We start from the raw sequence: 20,885 nt of genomic DNA, 5'->3' as shown, positions 1-20,885 counted from the left end.
GATTAACCACTGTAGCTTGAGGATTTTAAGGAACACACAAACTAACTGGATGATTTTGCTTAGTTCGGGTAATACCAACTGTACAGAAACTGGGAAAATAATATTCAAACATGGAATTATTCATGTAGACAGGTGACTGAATGTCACAGTTTTTAAATACAAATATGTTTGCTAGCATTGTGAAATTGATACTACTTCATAAAATTATCAGGGAACCTCAGTCCTGTAAAAATCTTTTGCCTCTATTTTAAGTACATTATAACTATAGAAGATTATAACAGTTCAGATGTGTGGGGGAAATGCAGTAATTTGCTTGCAGATATATTAAGAAAATCTTCCTGAAAGAATTTTCTACTTTAGTTTGTGATACACAAAAGTACTTTTCATTTCCTCTCCCTGAAAGCCATCCTTGGTTTTTCAACCATTTCCTGCCAGCAATAGTTGTGGTGGGTAGGTTGTCCTGAAGATTCTTGGAGTGGTTGGGTGATTGGAAAGGAGTCCCCTGGGAGTGGACTGGAAGCTTTGTTGCAGAATGAATCCTGTTTAGTTCTCCAGGTCTCATGTGGAGTAAGTGGTAAGCATGTGTGTGGGAATATTTGTAAAAGAAGGCTCTCGGGGATAAGAAAGCCAAGAAACCTTATTCAATATGGGGAGGGTTTTTTTGTCATGCTCCAGAAATGTACATGCTGAATCCTAGTTCTGTGGTGTAGAGAGGTAAATTGCAGTATCTTTAAGTTTCTTGAGGAGCACATAAGCAGCTTGACACCATCATCCCATTTTCTTCCCTTGCTGTTATAGCTGGTGCAGCTGCCAGGGTTGAGGGGAGATACTGAAGCTAGACAGTACATTGTTCATGCATTCCGGTGTCACTGATGGAGGAGTGCAGGAGGGAAAATTCCTTGTTGCTGTGGCTAGCACAATTGTGTGGGCCTATGGTGCAACATCTGTCTTAGTGACAGCTAACTCTGATCCTGTCTCCTTGGATATCAGAACAGATTTACAGGCAGACCCAGGTGTAAGCATTTTAGCTTGTATTTGTTGATATATCTTCAAATGAAACCGATTTTCTTGTTTGGTGATCATGCCACAAAGCGGAAGGATGACTGAGGACTTCAGCGGACTGTTATTGGAGGGAGCATGCTTTGGGACATATTCCAAACTTCATTTCAATTCATTAATGATTCAGTATGGATGATATTTAGCTGCACTTATTTTAAACTGAAAATTTAGAGTCTAGCTGTTTATTTCATTTAACTACCACCTAGCTTGTACTGGCTTTGAGTTTGCAAAATATGTTTGCAAGGCAAGAGCTGGTCTTTCTGTTTGTTTTAAATATCGATTAAGTTTGGGATTCACTGCTGTGGTGCTCAAAGATCAGTTATTCATTCAGGAAACTCACCTATCCATGCAACCAACGAGAAAAGGAGTGGTAAATGTCACCAGTCTAGTCTGTGTTAAGTACAGTGTTTTGACTGTTTTTCTTGACTTTTCTTCCTCACATCTGTGTAGTTGATGCAGCATTATTTCTTTACGAGGTGAAAAGAGCAATAGAAAATACAGCACCTCTTTAAGGGATTTATCGTATTCTTTTATCGATAGTTTCCTTATGTGCTAAGTCTTTGCTTTGTGTTTGATATCTCTTTATGGATTGGCAGAGACTGAGAAAGCACAACTGAGATGATCGTGTATCATTGAAGTGAATATAAATTATTCTTATGTAATTTAAGGATCAAGCAAATGAAGAGGAAGAACGGATGAAAAGGTAGATAGTGTAACGTATGGTTTTTGTAATAGGATTTTGATTGCTTCTCTTTCCAACTCGAGTCAAGATCTGATGGAAGCCGCCCATGGTGGGCTTCTATAACGCCTACTTTGGTAGCCAAATCACAAAGCCATTAGCTTGACTTGAATTACTCAAAGATGCTAATCTGCAATGTTAACCATTTTCACTGAAAGTGAGGTTCTGCTCTGTGGATTACCTTATTAGAACTGGATGATTATTACAGTATAATCAATGCAATGCTTCTGCTTGGCAGGTGGCTTTTCAGGAGGTGAATACACCGTTAGCATGTATTTTTGTGTAAATTTGGAGCTTGCTTTTATGGTTTGGTTGCACTCGTTCTGCCCATGTTCCCAATGAAAACAATGGTTCCAATAATGAGCAGGCATGCCTTCCCAAAGTGAGAGTCACAGAATGACAGAATGGCTGAGGTTGGAAGGGGCCTCTGGAGATCATCTGGTCCAAGCCCCCTGCTCAGGTAGGGCCACCTAATGCCAGCTGCCCAGGACAGCTCTTGAGTATCTATATCTTTGAGGATGGAGACTACACAACCTCTCTGGGAAACCCATTGTGGTGCTTAGTGTTAAGTAATATTGTTTCCAGGTGCATTTAAATGTGTAGGTTTTACACTTTTCACTGTGGTTAATCTGTGTGTTTGAAAGTAAAATAACTTTTAAAGTTTGAAATACCGGCACTTTTTCATGATGTGTCCTTCTTAAGATACGATGTCTTCCTTTGGAAGAACAGTAATAAATCTTGAAGACTAGAACAGTAATAAATCTTGAAGACTTTTATTTGTTTGCAGAACTACAGTAGGTTTTTTGTTTTAATCTGAGAACAACATGCTGTCACCAGCTATTATTGTAATGGAATACAGTCTTTTCTTTCTAATGATATCCTAAATGTTTAGGCAATTTAAGCAGTCATACTGAAGAAATATGATATTGCATCTATTAGAAATAAATATAGCAAGAATGTGAGCAATTTAAATACAAAGCCATGAAGACAATCTAATTTTGGTCTTACATAGCTGAAATCCCTAGCTCTTAGGAAATACCTGCTCGGGATACTTCTTGTTGACAGATGAAAGAGAAAATACGTTAATTATATAAATAAATCACATGGAATAATAGTGTGGCTGTATGACCTTTTTGCATGGTGCTCTGTCTTCTGTATCAGTGGAGATTCAAGTGATCTATTATTTAAAACAAAACAAACCATTTTTTATATGGCAGTGGCAGCTGTATTTTTTCGGCAGTATGTCTTTGTGTTTCGAGGGGGAAGAATGACTTGGTTAATATTAAGTTTCTATTTCTATTATTTTCATTTTTTCAATGTAAGCTGGAATTTTGTTACAGTCATAGAAATTCTATGGATCTGTAATGACAGACAAAAGCTCCTAATACGGAGATGATGTATCTTGTGTGCGCAATTTTTTTTTAAAGTGGCCCCTTCACTTAGTGGACAAAACCTGAACATATTTGTTTCATCTATTGAATAATTTACAGCATTCACATACATACTCTGCTAATTTGTTAACTGAAATAATCTCCTATTCTGGTAAGATTTCAGCCAAGCATAGTTTAAGACTGCTGTTCATTGAGGCTACATATTTAAATTTCCTTTAGAGAGGCATATATAAAAGATGTTCAAGTGAACTGTAAAATAGGATATATGGAATGAATAAATGCAGTTATATTGATGCTGGATCTCAAGATAGATCTCCATCCAAGGGCAAGGTGGATTTTGCCCTTGCTAAAGGAAAAAAAAAAAAAAACCCAAACCCAAAAACCAAACCCATAGAAGACTTGAAAGGGAAATAAGGAATATGGTTTTCAATAAGTGTTTTATAAGTTTCTGGGATATTTAGGATTGGTGTGGGGCAGTAAGAGTTGACAGAAATGAAAGCATATCTACTGGATTTGGAATTTGTATGAAGAAGAAAAGTTACATTTGGTGATCAAGAAGCGAAAAGAGGATTTAGTGATGGAGTAGTGGGATGTGAATGGAGGCAGAACGGATAATTCAGGTTGGAAGTTGGTTGAGCAACTGGTTAGATTACAGAAGAGGGAAGCGGCAAAGATAGTGGAAAAGTTGAATTCAGATGTGGACAATTCTGTTTGTAATGGTTGCCTGTTAAGGTTGAGATGCTTCTGGAAATATGAAAGTAGGCGGAAATAGATGGATTTGGATTTAGGAATTGGCCGTAGAGGGTGAATGAGATCTGCTTGAACGTAATGAGCAAAGGACAAGTGAGTCTAGAAGAATATCAAGCATGAAACAAGAAAGTGAAGGGTGAAGAACTATCAAGGGAAGGATCACTGAACGGACATGGGTGATTGCAGGGATACAGAAAGTCAGGAACAAGAGCCTGAACTCAGTGGTGTTGGAACTAAATGGTGGTTGGAATAGCACAAGATTAGAGAATGTCCCTTTTGTCCAGAAAAAAGTTACTGTTGGCCTTGTCTGTAGTGTCAGCAGAAGAGAAATGCTATAGTGTGAGTTGAAGAGCGACTTAGAGGACATGTATAGGTTACAGAAGAAAATGGTCCACTCTTGGACAGTGTGTTGGAGAAGGAAGGTAGGACAATAATAGTGAGTTGTGAGGAAAGGAAAAGAAATTGGAGACAGGAGAGCTTACAACCTTAATTTGGAGCAAATGATGAGAGACAGACTGAATGACAAAAGACAGGAAGCTATAAGAAGAATTAGGTAGACTGTAGGAGTAAAATGCTGGCATCAGAACACGTGAAGGAGGAGAACTCAGGAAAAGTGGAAAAGGGATAATAGGGCTGGGTATCAGTTTCTGGCAAGATCATGAAGAGAAAGAGGACTTGAAAGAACAAAGCGAGAGGAAAGAATATGAGCACCAGTGACCATACTGTCAGATTAGGGAGACCCAGGAGTCAGTCATAATACCTGTTTACTAAAAGAAAGGCTAAGAAAAGAGAGGGGAGCTCAATAAAGGAAGCTGACACCAGTTGCTGGATTTAAGTTGCCTCCCTATTCTGAGGTGAATAAATATGCTTATAGAAAAAGTTGAGTGTGAACCACAGCTGTGAGTACCCGTTGAATGCAAGATTTACTTGCTGAGCACAAGCATGCCTTAGTGTTTTACATGCTTGTGTGTGTTTGGTAAACAATTTTAATTTTGCTTGATTTTTTTTTTTTTAATGTTTCAGGTCCGTGGGAGTAAAGGTGAGGTCCTTTATATCCTGGATGCAAGCAATCCACGCCATTCTAACTGGCTGCGATTTGTCCATGAGGCTCCATCACAGGAACAGAAGAACCTGGCAGCCATCCAGGTAGATTTGGTGGATTCCTACCATTTGCTTCCTGTTACTGATTTACTAATTTGATCTCCTCTTTGGTCTTTATCTCTTGCAGTAAAATTGCAAGATCTGAGAAAAGTAGAGAACTGCTTTTCTTTTCCTTACTTTCTCTTTAGAAGTGAACTCTAGTGCTTAAATATTGTACCATAAAAAAGATTGATAGGATGAAAGACCAAAGAGGTCCTTAGTTAGAATCTAATATTCTGTGAGAGGTTTATATTAATCGACTGTGATGCAATTGCACTGAATCACTTACACGAACTATTTCTCCTGGCTTAAAGTGAACAGTTTACATTTTAAAAAAAAAAAAGTTTCCAGAGTAGTTAACTCGCTACTGTAGCAACAGTTTAATTTTTCTCACTACAGCCTTATTCAGTCAAGTTAAGCTTTTGCCTGAATGTAGTTGTTTTCTTGCCATTGTGGAAATTAAAAAGATAACTAGCTAACTATATACCTGGTTGAATCAGGACTAATGATTTAGAAACCTTGTTGTCTTTCATGCTGAACTTGGGTATGGGCTTAGGTGTGCGGAAAGCAGAATCATGCATTTGCTTTATAGTTTAAAATTTAATATAAAAGTGCGACAGGTTTGAAAGCAAGCATGGTACTTAAAATATTCTAGCAGAAAGCAAGAGAATTGAAGGATCTAATTACCTGATAGGATGATCAGGCAGTGCTTGAGGATAAATTAATAAAAAAAGATAATTTTCTTTTTCTACTCTTGGCCATGGATCTGAATTTTTCCAGCTTATTTTTACATTTTTGTATTTGTTATTTGCAGCATTCTGTGGTAATGAGTTTTACTGTTTTAATTACACATTATGTTGAAACATGCTTCTGTTTTTCTTCTAGAAACTTCTTAATTTCACTTGATTCCCTAGTTCTTGTGTAACAGTGAATAGTTACTTTGTATTCATTTTTCTATGCCATCCTTGATTTTATAGAACCCTATTATATCCTTTCCCTCTTATTTGAGAGCTGTTTTCTCAAGCTGAAGTGTCTTAGTCTGTTTAATCTCTCATTTTTGGAAGCATTCTGTGACTTTGCAGAATGTAACAAAGACAGTGATACTTTTCTAGTTACAGCTATTGTCCTGTTGGAGATTATAAAAGAAATCAACTGTCTGCATATTTCTTTTTCAACAGCTCAGTTTTACAGTAAAATAATTTCCAATCCCACATAAGTAAGAATTACATAGCTGTGCTAAATTTTTTTTTCTCAAAATGCATACTTTCCAAAATGATGTTTCAAGCTAACCCAAGCTATTTGCTGATGTGATCCAAATTTGCAAAAAATTAGGAAAAGGAGAATTATTTATCAGCGTTTCTACAAATTACTATTCTGCTTTTCCATCATGAGATTACTTTTTTTTCCTAGGATTTGCCTCCAGATCCCTTTGAGGCCAAATGAAAAAAGAAATTATTTTCTTTGCCAGGAAAACAAAGTTTGTTTCTGATGAAATAAAAAAGGAAAAAAAAAAAATTTTAAAATGACTAAGTAGAAAAAGAATACTAGGAAAGCCCTAGCATGTAGTTCTGTGAAAGATGCATTACTGCTGTTCTCTCCCCTGCCCCTTCTCCTCTATTTGTACTCAGGGGCACTCAACACTAGTAATTTCAATTTCTGTGTTGATGACCTGTCCAACTCCTTAAATCTCCTACTCGCCAGAGGGACTGTTTGCTTATTTGGTTCTTAAGCAAGCACTGGGCAGTGAGATTGCAGGGGGACTGGCAGCAGCAGACCTGGTATCAGCTTCCCTCTTCCTGTCCCAGTTGTGAGATTTTCTGTGATTTCCATTCTGCTGTTGTATCTCCTATCACGCCTCTTCTGCCTGGCTTTTCTTCTGTTATCACAGTATCTGAATGCTACTATTAGCAGTGTAATGTGTTGGGAAACCTAACTGGTTATCTGCCAGCCTTCACTTGATTTGCGCCTCCTACTTTCCAAAGCTCTACTTTTACTGAATGTCAGTCTGTGATATTCCATCACTTAACTGCTGGCTGAACATGGCTGCAATTTTGCTGCTGATATTGTTTCCTTGGACCTTGTTGCTGTTCCTGTTTCAGGTCACTGTGGACAGCTTCATCACCTGCTTTTCCTCTGGGTCTGTACTCTAGGTTGTCATCTCTGGTTCAGGGCTCTTTAGCTCCTAACATCCAGGCTCCAATTGAATTTTGACTAATGGCTAAGAAAGAGCGTTCACCATTCATCCATTCAGCAAAAACTCTTGTCAGCACTGACTGACTGCTTTATTATGCTTTTCCTGATGTCTATGACAAGTCAGCGGTTAATTTAGTACGACCACCGCCTGTGCAATTATTTCTGTATGTTTTCCTTCTGTCTTTGTGTCTCAGTTATACCAAGATCTATCAGAAGATTCGTTGTCCTGCTTATAGTTCCAAATAGGACAGGTCCTCATACCTGAGGAGTCCTAGGCATTAGTTAGTGATTAGCATGTCATCAGTGCATAGGCAGTGTGATAGCAAATTACACTCCGTGTTAGCAAATGCAAAGTAAGGTTCACAAGAGGGAGCAGTGTGAACTATTAATGTTCATTATTATATTTTAAATAAAACACTCAGTAAAATGACCTGAACTTCTCAATAGAAGTTTTAATGGACTATCCACTGTACCAGTGGGGTTTTTGATAACGAAAACGATTGTTTAAATAAAGAAATGGAAAGAAACAGTTATGCTGTATTGCATAATGTTATACCTTGCTTAGAGTGTGCTTAGCACTTTTTGCATGCCTTTTTAAATGATTATACTGGAGTTAAAGGATGGTTTGAATAGAAAAAAGAGTGGCAAGAATGTTAGTCCTATAAAAGCTTCCACAGAAAAACGTTTGGAAAAATTATAGGCAAAAATAGAATAAACGTGATCAGCACATACAAAATGATGAAAAGTATAGGGCAGGCAAATTTATGAAAACAATTTACTAAATTCTCTCATAGGTTTTTTTAGTACCATCAATAATCAGCTGCCAAAGTAGTTTGTGCGTTCTATGTGAGTGACCTTGAAGCTGTGAGATACGTGTAAGTAATTAATTGCATATAACGTGAATAGGTACTACTTGTGTTGAAAAAAGCTGAATAGACACGTATCTCTTTGCGGGGTTTGATCTCACTTTAGTAGATGGCAATGCAAATCCCAAAGCTCTGCTGTTCCTTTAGGGGAAAAAAAACCAAACCAAAACAAAACCACAGCCCACAAATCCTTCAGTATTTTAATTCCACAATCTTTGCCTTTAATTATAAGCAGATTTAAGGCCACTTGGTGCAGTGCAGTAGCACTTTGTTTTATGAAATCAGTGGGCAAAACACTGGTGGAATGTTTCCATTAATGAGACCCTTTAATTTGAATTGAGAGTTGCCTGATTGCCACCAAGATGATAAAATGATCTTTTACAAAGAGGAAGAAGTTATGAATTACATCAGTAAAGTTGTTTTAGCTTCATTATCATTACTTAAGTTAACGTGGCTGTGGAGGAAAAAAAAAAATGTTGCATTGCAGAACAAGTACTTAAAATAATTAAAAAAATAGAAGAAATTGTAATACAGTTTATGACATCAAACAGAAAAAAATCCTAATCTTAAATCAGCTGAACGATTACGTATTATACAATAAAGTAGAATATGTCTGCATAGTTATAGAAAGGGCTAATTAGCTAAACTAAGAGAAGAAAACAGAGTATTTAGAGATAGTTAGAGGCTTTGTATTCTAACCAGCACATTATAATTACCCTTGTGAAATGTAAATTTTTCCGGACATTTGTATTTTATGAAGATTTTTATGGGGTTGGCTGGATTCTTAAGCAAGTATTCGATTTTTTTCTTTCAGTTCTACTGCTTACTCTTTAAAGTGAATCTTTAGCAATGATTCTCACAAGCCAAAATTGATTCATTGAGAATATTTGACCAAGATTAATGATACTAGCCTATAAAATGTGAAAATAAAGTAAGCCACAGTGATAGAACAGGGGCTTCTCTTGCTTGTCCTCAGTCTGTTCTACGAACACTTCAGAACTTAACATTGTTTGTCTGCTTCACAGTTGCCCTTCTACAATTTTCTAGGACACTTTGTATGAACTAACAAAAATGTGAACAGAAAATAATTATTTCCTTGTTTATACTCACTAATGCTAATTTCCGCTAATTATCTTTTGCACTAGTTTTTCTTTCCAGTCTCCAAATACTCCAACAGGAGCATTTTGGTCTACTCTGAGAACATTTCTAATCCTGGTGGCATCCCTCTAGTAGTGATAAACGTTATAATCTCATACCTGAAATAAAGCGATTGATAATCAGTTTACTGTTTGCTGCCTAGTGCTCAGTATTCAGTTTAAAAGAAGATGAAGTGAATGCCTGTGGCCCTGTATACAAATAAAGTAAACCACATCCTGGGTTGACTGCAAAATATGATTAGTTCATCATAGCTTAATTGTACCCAATGATCATGTTCAGACTCTGTGCAAAATGCTTCCTGTGGTGAAAAAGCAACTTAGAGGGCATGGAATTTTTTTTTAAAGTAAGTTGGGTGGGTGGGGGTTTTTTTGTTTGGCTTATTTTTTGGGGTTTTTATTTTGGGGCAGGGGTGTTTTGGGGGGGGTTTGTTTTGTTTGTGTGGATGTTGTTTGTTTGTTTGTTTGTTTTTCTTTTTCCTATAATGCTATGTATTTTGTAAAACCCTGGCTCTGGTGGGAGCTCTTGGTGGTGTTGTGGGGAGCGGTCGGGGCCCTGAGTTCTGCCTCTGCTCCCAGGGTGGGCAGCTCTGGTGTTCGGGTCATCTTTGGGAAGGCACAGGAAGTATTTTTAACAGCTGTGTCATGAGTAATATCGCTGTGTGGCTGCCCGAGAAGGATGGAAAGGTTGGAGGGTACCGATTGCTTTTCTGAGCATTTTGCACAGCTGAATTGCTGGAGGCTTCTCTAACTTATTTCTAGTAGTAATTGAATGAGTTAATCCTCTACTGTATTTAAAGTAGCTTTATATTTACAACTTTCACATCAACAGAAACAGTGTGAATTGTAATCTCTTTTGCCCTGGGCTATTCCTAGCTATTTGCTTACAAATATGACTTCTGATATGTAGCAAAAATGCGTTGTAATTACCATAATCAAAAGGAAATGGTTCCTATCAAAAATACTGCAGTTTTGTTTTTTCAGTTTTTAGACTGGTAGAGTATTATATTTTCAATATTCCTTTATCCAGAATGGATAAGTTTATCTGTTTGTCTGCTATAATTTATTAAACACTCTCTGCTGGAGATTATTGTGCAAAACAGATCCTGTTGTTAACATCGGAACTGTTTTTTAAACAGAATTGCAGCCAGCTAGAGCTTTAAATTCAAATATTTTTTCATTAGCAAGCAGACACTGAGATGGTCTTCTGTGGCTTAGAAAACAGGGAGTTGGAATAATGAATAGCAAAAACTAATGTGAAGGAGGATATTTACTGTGAGGTGGTAGGGTGGCTTAAAGTCGTATTTCACAAATGTGTGTTTGTGAGTGTGGAATAATTCAATGATGTCCTGGTTGATCTTGAGGTAAAAAAGCCCTGTGCAGTAACAGTAAATGTCTTCAGAGGAAAATTAGTATGTGAGAGACACTGCTATAAGTGTAGTAAAACTGGACGATCTAAAAAGCAAGAGTGAGAGGAGAAGACACAAGGAAAGCAATATAAATTCACATATTACAGGACAGTTTTCAGGACTACCTGAAACTTACTGGTGGCTTGAGTGCCACAAAGGAAAGATGAATTTGTTACGCAATGTAAGAAGTAACACGAACATAGTTGTCAAGGTCCTGCATGCTCAGAGGGGAGAACTAGAAATCTGCTCAATTCTTGAATTTTTTGTAGGAAAAAGGGGATTTTTTTTAATTCCAGAGTCTTACGCATTTATCTGTTGTTGAATACATACTAGTGCTGTGTAGGTGTTCTGTTATTGAAGAATTCAAAATGAGAATTTTCTGAAGAGTGAAATAATTGTTTTTTTCCATGAGATTCCTTGAACTGTACCTACTACATTTTTGATTTTTGCAATAGGAACATGAGCAATACCAAGCAAGTGTGAGTGTGAATTTAGACTCTTTTAGACCCTTTTCAGCACTGAGGTTACAGAATCTTTTTTTTTTTTATTTAAATGTAACTAATTTCTGATTTTAGGCTTTCTTAATACTAAGCTGGTGCACAGAGTGGTGATATTAAGGTTCTAAAAGATCTACCATTCTTATCTCTCCATGGATTTCTAAGGGCCTCTCTTCCCAAGTTTTGCTACCACTAAGTGCTTTTTCTTGCTGAGATACTGTGTTATGAGGTAAAAATCTGGAATATGGCACTTTAGTTTTTTGTTCTCCCCACAGAGAAACAAGAATATTTTATTTTTAAGCTGAAAGATTGGCAAATGTATGCCGGACTGAAATGTACAGTGAAAGGTGGGAAGAACCCCTTTTGGCGGGGAGGGGCGGAAATCTTCCAGCTCTCATTTGTATTGCTATTGTACACATCATTCAAATTCCTGAGGAGTTTAACTGCAAGATTTGGGTATGTAGTATCATTACTGCAGTAAAACACATTCTTCTGCGGATGGGAAACTAAAAGCAATGGCTTCTAATTTAATGCAAGCCAATAACTGTAAGCAAAGAATAAAGAAGAAGAAAGTCTGTCATAGTACAGAATATTCAGCTGGAAAAGTACTCTAACCTTCCCTGGGAGCTCTCACTAAAAACTGCAGCATGGCGTAAGAATGCAGGGGAAATGTAGGACTTGCTGTACTAGTTAAACCTCGTGCTCTGTTTAAATCTCATGTTCATATCTCAAAGGTTGTCTTTGTTAATGCAAAGGTTGTCTACCTTAACATGCAATACAGCACAATAGGAATAGATCAGTAGATAGAGCTGAGGCTTCTGTGTGGTTCAGGTGTGGTACTTCGGGTTAGATACAATCTTGGTCCCTGGGCTGAATGTCTCCATTACACATGTGAGTTACAGGTGGGGATTTTGTGGTGTGGGGTTTTTTGGGTGGGGTTGGTTTTTTGTTTGTTTGTTTTTTTAAGAGAAGTCTCTCTGGGCTCCATCTGCTTGCTTCCTTGCTGATGAGAGCCACAAACGTGCTGAGTGGGACAGCGATACAGTGCCTTAAACAGTCAGGCATTTTCCGACATATGAACTGGTGTGAATACAAGAAAGGCTTGCCCCAGTCTCTTTGTGTCATCCGCTTCCCCTTCCTTGCTTGAGAGGGGCAAGGGTCTGTTGGTCCCCAGCAGCACCTCTGGAAGGCTGCCTTGCTTTGCCCGCTCTCCCCAAGGGGTACCTGATCTGCTCTCCCTCTTGGGAAGGCATCGTTATTCTGATTGTGTCTTTCCAAAAGAAAGCATGCGCTTTTTGACCTTTCCCGTGCCTGAGCTTGTGGCTTTGTCTTCTCCTGCCACAGCCCCCAAGAAATCACCTCCACGCATTCCCTGGACTGGGGTTTCTGCCCTCACAGACATTGCCAAGATTGGTTTTACTCTGGCAAACATGACACCCTCTGGAGCTGCAGGCAAAGATCAGGAAAGGGAGTGTGCTTGTTGGGAGAGGTAGCAAAGGAGAACTGGCAGAACAGGTAGCCCGAAGAGCTGGCTTGCTGCCAGGAAATTGGGTGCAGAGGGAAGCCAGGTAGCGCTTTAAGAGGAGTGGATGTGGGCACAGGGAGAAACTTGCTTAAGGATTAGGAAGGCTGGGTTGGAGCCAGCTGATCAAGCTCTGGAAGATGGAAAAGCCCTACACTCCCTCAGGTAACACAAGACTCTCTGCTTCTTCCTCCTCCTGTGTTTCGGCTTTCAGGAGCGATGACAGACATCTGTCTTATGCTTTTTGATGAATGTATGATGGGCTGTCAGTGCTTCTTGGCCCGTGTTCCCTGGCAGCCTCCCCTCTTACAAAGCACACGTGAAGGTGTGTAACTGGATGGAAAAGCCAAGAATCTAAATGGGAGAGGTACCTGTAGTGGAGCAAAAATGGGACAGCAAGAGCTCTTGGAACAAGAAAACTGTATTTGCTGGGCAGGTCAGTGTGTCCCACAACCTAAAAGATGACAGTCGAGGCAGGGGGTGAGAAGCAAAGTGGAATAATAAACAAGGAATAGCGTGAAGGAAGGTTATGATGCCACCATGACCAGCACTTGGGAGTTTTCTCCCAAGGACCGTTGTGGCCCGCTGCAGATGAACATTGTCAACAAAACAACCAGCGTGGCCTAAGCAGATGGGCAGGTGGAACAACTGCAGATATGTTTTTAGTAAATGGAAGGATTATTAAAATTATTTGTAAGATTTCTGACTACATTCATAGTGTCTATGTCTGCATGCATGTAGATAAATAATGTGCTTCATGCAGGTGCTGCTGGTGGAGGGAGAGAACTTAAATTTCTTTGTGGTTCTGGAGAACTTCCATTGTGTCACTGAAAATGCTGCCTGAGGAGCTACTACAGCGTGGGTATATCTGGATTAATTAGCGCTCTGCATACCTGACTATGAGCATTTGTTTGGCTGGAAAAGCCAAACAAATTAGCCTTGGAGGAGGAATGAGTTTGAGCTGTGTTTTAGTTTGGGTTGGCACCGAAGATAATTTCTTTTCAATGCAGATGTAACCAAGATCACTCAAGCATTGAGAGTTCTTAACACTTCTTCCATTAATCTTTTTACTAACCAAAAGTACACAAATGGGAGAGAACCAGGATGTTTTTAGACAAAGAGCTATAAAATAAGCCCCAGGTGCACGTGAGGGAAGTGCAGAGATGGTAAGGATGCAGCAGTGTTGATAAGAACTTGGTTGTTGGGATGCATGCGCTTGGTCTAGGTTAACCTGAATAATTAGTTCTAGTTGCTGTTCTCCCAGATTTACTGTGTGGTGTAACATGTGTCACGTATGATCTAACTCAAAGGTGTGCTATTTGGTTCTTGAGTAAGTTTGGAACTTTATTTTTGCCTGGGATACGTGGCTTTCTTTTTGCGTTTTTGGTTTTTTTTTTTTTTTTTTTTTTTGTGGCAAGCCAGTAATAGGTATGTGCTTCCATTTATAATGTTGTCTTGCTTTTAGAATAAGGTTGTCCTAAACAGTGATATGTTGGAGGTTTACCCCAGTGATTTTATCCTGTCTAAGTGGAGACTGAGTGTAGAAAGACCTTTTACTTTTCCTCATGTCAAGAGTATCAGTACATGATTTGTTTTGAGGTTAGACTGTAGTAAAATAAAGGTCTCTGCAACTTGACAGAGGCATATGAAAACCAGCAATTTCTAAATGTATGCAAAAATTAGGGTGGCATGCTGATAGATATCTGGACTGCAGAATATATCTTGAAGAAAAACAAAAGCATAATTTGTTTTGTTTTCAAATGCTGCTGTTGAGATAAGGACAGAAAAGTGGTGCGTCCTTGAAAGCAGCAGCTGTGTCAAGTCTATTGAATTAAATAAGTTTCACTCTGGTGTGAGACAATATCTTGTGTAATATATAACAGACCTTCTAAAGCTCAAGGAATACTACATCCCTGTTGACGGTTTAAATTAATCTTAGTATATTATGAAAATTAAAAATCATTATCTTGCCTTTGTGCTATGAAGCTTGTAACAAAATATATGGCTAGATGTAGTGTAAAGAAGCTTCAATTAACTTTTCTGGATGTTAATCAGATAAAGTTTAAGATTTATGGTAGAACATGGAAGTCTTCATTGCGTAAAAATGAATCTCCTTTGGCACTTCAGGTTGTACCTAAAGCAGTTGGTTCACATATGGCAAAAAAAAGCAGCTCTGTACATGAGTTTCAGAGGCAGCTGGTTTTACCATACCCCGCCCACCCCCCCCCCCCACCCCCCCCCCCGCCACCAACCTTGGTAACTTTAGATAAACATTGTCAAAGACTGAAGTTGTTACCTTATGTATCTATTTGGAAGCTTGTTTATTCATTGTGGACAAGGTTTTAGGCCTTATTAGCATGTACTTTGTACTCTCACGTAGAATCTGGGCTGCAGTGAAATTGGAAAAGCCTCACAGGTGAGGCAGGGGCATATTTCCAGAATATCAGGATACAAGGGCACTTTATCCATGCAGCCTCACTAGGAAAGAAGTCTCAGAAAGGCTGTTCTAGCATTGTGCTCCCTGAGGAATTGAGCCAGCCCTTCCACAGTTGAGGACTAATATTAGTTCAGGGTCCCATACTTGTCTGTAGATTTTACTTTTTCTGACATAATTATGCATTGCTTCTACTTACTGTTTGCAACAGGAAGGGGAAAATATTTTCTATCTGGCTGTGGAAGATATTGAAACAGACACAGAACTTCTGATTGGGTACTTGGACAGTGACATGGAAGAAGAGGAGGAGGAGGAAGAAGAAGTACCTGTTATCCAGGAAGATGAAGACAGTGGCAACAATAAAGAAGTGCAACCAGCCAGTGAAAAAATTGCAGGTGAGCAATATGTAAAAATTAGGATAACTTGAGAGCTTAGAAGTAATAACAAAGAAAAAAGAGAAAAGAGTTGAGGTTCTTTTCTTTACCTAATAAGAAGCAGCCAGTCCTGGCATTACTGAGTGAAGAGTGAGCCTAGATTTCATGAGAAGTTACCATGATTTTTTGAACTAAAGATGGAGTTCATTTCACCTGACATGAAGTCTTATGAAAGCTAAGCTTTTCCTCTAAGAGGGTTAGTTTCCCTCTTACTTAGATGGGAGACAAATAAACCATTTCATAAAGCTGTTCAGCCAATCCTAAGGTAAGATGTCTAAGAAAAGGTAGGTGACCTGAGCTGTCTGGTGAATTCTCAGCATCTTTATCAAAGTAGAGACAACCTGGATGACTAATTTAGGCTAACAGCCTAAGTCACACCCAACTTAATACTTTGTATCCATTTTCAATAATGCTGATGGTAATCCACTCAAGATAGGCTGTCTATAATCCATTGAGAGACAATGTCTTTTGTGAATTTTGTGATGCCATTTTGCATAATCTGTTTCTGGCAGAGAGTCTCTCTTAATGTAACCAAAACAATCCCTGAAAACTATTCCTTTACTGCTTTTGCCTCCAATCATGCAGATCCCCTCACCTGTAAAGAGGACCATGCATGCCCAAACTGTGAATCCAGTTTTGCCAGCCAGGAGATTCTAGCTGAACATCTTCAGACTTTGCACCAAAAACCCAGTGAGGAAAAGGAATTTAAGTGCCGAAACTGTGGAAAGAAATTCCCTGTTAAACAAGCTCTACAAAGACAGTGAGTAGAAACAGGAGTCTTTTTTCAGGGATCATTTAAATGAATTTCATTCAATCATTTATTTCTCTTGGCTTAATCACAATTTAAGCTTTTATGTTTATGTATTTGTACCCTTACCTTTTACATTAGTCTTTTAATATGTTAGTTTCTTGTATTTGTTGGAGACTTCAGTTTGAATCACAAAAACGTCGCTAATTTTTTATGTTTTAAAATCATACACTCTAGACCAGATCAGAGCTGCTGTTTGGTGCAAGACCCTTGGTCTCCATCAGTGGACTATTTAGTTGGTTAGGAGATGGAATTTTTAAGCTGTGGATGTCGTTACAGAATTAAAGTAAGATTTAGAAGAAAGTAAATGGTGATCTAGAAGGACAAAAAAAAAGGAAAGCTTCACATTTGCTTAATTAAATATTTGGGTGATGGAAAAAAAACAAATAGAAACATGAAAGATGTGAGACTTAAGAGCACATTTTTACTGTCCTTGATAATGTAAACATGCAGTTTTGTCACTAAAGTTTACAATTATACTTTTGTACAAAAACATAACTGGTTTTGTCTTTTGTTTATATATTTTTTGTTTGCAATTAGATATATTTTTTTATTATCCATGTAATTACAGATAGTACATTAGATGCTTAAGTGATTATAGATAGTACATTTAATCTAACTCTCTTGTATTGGAAAGAAACAGACTCATATTGCATAGAACGCATTTAAGGCTGCTCTTGTAATAAATTGGTCTGTCTTACATCTGAATAATGTGAACATTCCTAGAACTGGCAGCTCTATGTGAGCTCTGTGTTCTTTCCTGGAAATAAATAAAATTATATAGCAAAGAGATATTTGGTGGAGGCAATTAAATATTTTCTCTTGAACTTAGACTTGTTCCTTCTAGTCTATAGTAGAAGTTGGATTTGTGCTGTATAGCTAGTTAATTAAATTTTTACATCATGCAAAGTAAGATTAATCTGTATGAGGATACAGCAGTATGATCCTGACTCTTCCTGTCTATGCATTTGATTAGTCCCACTAAATTCCAGGATACTTCACATATGAAATAGATTACTCACCTACTTAGATTTGTAGAGCTGAATATATGTTTTTAGCTACTGCAAGCCTGTGTAACTTGTAGAATGCTCCCCCCCCCCTTTTTTTTTTTTTCTTTAGTGTACTTCAGTGCGCAGAGAATATCAGCCCAGGAGACTCTTCAAGAAGTTTTCAGTGCTCTGTTTGCAATACTTCCTTCAGCTCAGAATCGAGGTTTTGTGTCTGAGTTACTGGACTGCTGTCATACCATTGCTGGCCTTCCTTTGCATGTTAACTTTCAGGCTTGCTAGTTTATGTGAATCCTAACGGTGAAAGAAGTCAAATGCTTTCATTTCTATTTCCTGTAAGTAATGCATGAGGTGGCCTTGGAACTCTGCAATGCAGCATGCATTAAGCTCAGAGTACTTGCTATGTGTCTGTTTTCTGTAGATACTGCTTTATGTGTTGATTTTTGTGTTTTGTTTTGGGGTTGGTTTTTTTTTTTTTACTGGTTGTTCCATATAGTTATGAACAGCACAAGGAGGCATGCAGAGGGGATGCCAGATTCATATGCAAGGCAGATAGCTGCGGCAAGAGGTTCAAGAGTAAGGATGCCCTGAAAAAACATAAGGAAAACGTTCACAGTGGTAAGAAAGAGCTTAATGTTTCTTTGGAAAAAAAACCCTCTAACATGTTCCTAGCCTTAAATTTGCAAATCAGAGTAAGCATTGTCTTTTGATTTCTTTTTTAATGGATTCATTTGTATCACAAAGAAAATTAAGAAGTAACTAATTGCAAGAGTAACTATTCCTCCTGCCCCAGGGAGAAATTACTGTGTACCAGATGAATCATTAGTCTACTGCAGAAAATGTGATAGGAATCTGGGGAAGTTTAAACCAGGCAAATAGATAAAGCAAAGCATTTCAGTAGTGAGGAAAATCAACCACTGTCACAAACTGCTACAGGAAGTGGTGAGTTCTTGATCTTTTGGTATTTTCAGGACACAATGGGATGTCTTTCTGGAAGACATGCTTCACAAACAATTAGGCTTGATGAGAGTATTGCATAAAATTCTATAGCCTTGTTGTGCAGGAAGCCAGACCAGACAATCCGCTAGTCCCGTTAGGCTCTACTGTTTTTATATCTCTGCACTGTGAATCAATAGTTTTCAATCAAACTTTACTCTGTTTTCATGAAAGGGCAAAATACTGCTCTGAGGTCCACAATGCAGATCTCAGTTCTGGCATTCTGCTCTCTCTGCATGCCCCCTCTCAAAGTCAATGGAAGATTGGTATGTGTGGGGACAGCAGAATACCAGAGTGCAAAGAAAACAGTCTTTAGTTGATGATGACAGCACTGAGATGCTTTGTAAGATTTTCATTACATGAAATCTCTTTCTTCTGCTAAGCCCTTACAGCATACAGAAACCCTTCCATAACCATTCTTATAAAAGTTTATCTCCTTTTTTCAGTATCAGTAAGAATTCTTTTCATCCATGACCGTTGTTATGTTTAGGCTTAGCTTTTGGTCAGTTATGTAGTGGAATGTGTATTCCACAGTTCTCTTGAATGACCATTCCAGACATGACTGAGAGCAGAAGCCTGGAGGATATTTTTGCTCTGCCAGCACAATGAGCAGAGCTTTTATTTTACCACTTGGGAGTCATAGAAATTACAACTGGTGTCAGTGCAGGAAGGAAAATAAGCCACTACTGTTGGGGGACACTTCTAGAATTTCTTTCTGCCTTATGTTACCTGGAGACAAGGGAAAGTAGGAAGGATTGTTACATGTGTTGCCTGTTATGCAAAGCTATGAACAGATATTTACTATCACCTTACTTTCCTCTGAAAAGGTCTCATTAATGTTCTTGTAAGTTGACGTACTAAGTATATTCCTGTATTTATGTGTATATCAGCATATATAAATAGTTACCGTAAGTTTTATAACAGCAAATGCATATGTGAGATTAAGTACTTTTTTATACTACAAATTTAAGTATTAAATCGATTGACAGGGTACATTGTAGTAAGAAGAAACAATGTAATATGAATTCTTTAGGACAGCAAGAGCAGGAAAGATATAGGATAAAGAGTCTGAAAAATTGAGCTGGAAGCCATTTAATGAGTTCCTTTATGATCCATACTTCCTCTGTGCTTGACTAAGCAGTACTCACCTCCTCTTTCGTTCTGTGTCCGTTCTTTTTTGTGCTCAATGTAATAGGAACATTTTTTACATAAGCTAGGAAATATCTTGCATGGGTGTGTAATTATAAACAAAGAGTTAGGTTTGCGGTGGCTTTGTCTTGTAATAAAATAGCTTTGTGGGTTACTGAAATGAATTTCAAAAGGTAAATAATAGATGCACCCAATTAAATGCTCTGTCAGTTCTTAAAGCAGCTGTGAAAAGGGAAAGAAAATACATCTGGTAGCTGACCGGTAGCATGTTTTGTAATTTACATTTTAGACAAGATTTGAATTTGTGATCTGGTGCTAATACAATTTCCATGTCTCGTTCAGTTAAAGACCATTAATAATATATAATTTTATATATTTATATATAATTTATATTTTTATATGTATTTTATATATTTATATAAATTATATTTATTATATATGTTATATCAGAAAGCGTAATGCTTTCTGAATAAAGAAAAATGGGAAATGGTGGTTTTGACTTCAGTTTGGGATGTTTTTTGTCATTACTGCACTAACTCCTGTATTGACTTCTGGAAGAAATCAACTGTTCAGTTATAAAATGAGTTGTTCTTAGTTGTGAATTGTGCCCTTCATATTGGATTGGTGATGTGTGATAACATCTATTTGAAGGGTTTTTTTCTTTATTGTTCTCGTTTTCTTGATTTACATTCCATCAGTAACTGGTTTGTTGGACACCCACAGAGAACTCCTGATATGGAGCACTTTGAAGATGGGGTACAAATGTAAAAATCTTATGTCAGTCAAATGACCTGTGAAAAGTCACAGACTCAGTGGAAATATTTAGGTTCTTTCTTAGCACTTCCTTTTTAAGATGTTGGTGGTATTTTGTTTCTGTTTCAGGAAATTCTAGGAAGAAGCTGATGTGTTCAGTGTGCAATAAGAAATGTTCCTCAGCAACAAATCTCCAAGAGCATCGAAAGGTCAGTAAGATGAAGGCTAACCCACAGCAGGCTTTGACTTCGCTAAGATGTGAAACCGTGGTGCTTAGGTCACTTGAAAGCTGCTGTAATGCAAACCTTTGGGTAATCTCTTTCATGGTTACAAAACCAATATATTTTATTGTGGGTCTTTATTTTTGTAATCACAATTGGTTAAACCAAAAATCTTCCTAAAGTTTTAATGCATCTTTTACCAAATATAAATATGTTTGTGTTTGTATCATTTATGCATTCCAACATTAAGTCAAAGTTGCCTGCTGTTCTTCAGCATTCTTAAACACTAAGCGAAATGTGAGAGTATGTTATGTAATGATAGGATACAGACCATAAAATAGGTTCACGAACCTTCAGGTTTTT

At 37.8% G+C, this 20,885-nt stretch overlaps 1 protein-coding gene across 2 annotated transcripts in view; it reads left to right on the top strand.

The window, feature by feature from the left end:
* Window positions 1-20,885, top strand: part of PRDM5 (PR/SET domain 5) — an 88,983-nt gene that overhangs the window by 11,616 nt on the left and 56,482 nt on the right. Inside the window, exons 3-8 of one of the 2 annotated variants that reach the window (XM_075709500.1) lie at window positions 4,963-5,085; window positions 15,366-15,534; window positions 16,174-16,348; window positions 17,516-17,608; window positions 17,900-18,021; window positions 20,431-20,510. In XM_075709500.1, coding sequence (XP_075565615.1) covers window positions 4,963-5,085; window positions 15,366-15,534; window positions 16,174-16,348; window positions 17,516-17,608; window positions 17,900-18,021; window positions 20,431-20,510 — 762 coding nt within the window. Of the gene's footprint in view, window positions 1-4,962; window positions 5,086-15,365; window positions 15,550-16,173; window positions 16,349-17,515; window positions 17,609-17,899; window positions 18,022-20,430; window positions 20,511-20,885 lie in introns of both variants that reach the window. The other variant, XM_075709499.1, reaches the window with a different exon arrangement.

This window comes from Pelecanus crispus, chromosome 4 (assembly GCF_030463565.1).
Source record: "Pelecanus crispus isolate bPelCri1 chromosome 4, bPelCri1.pri, whole genome shotgun sequence".
Taxonomy (NCBI): Eukaryota; Metazoa; Chordata; class Aves; order Pelecaniformes; family Pelecanidae; genus Pelecanus; species Pelecanus crispus.
Note: the sequence above shows the minus strand (reverse complement) of the source record. Positions and strands in the feature narration are given on the sequence as shown.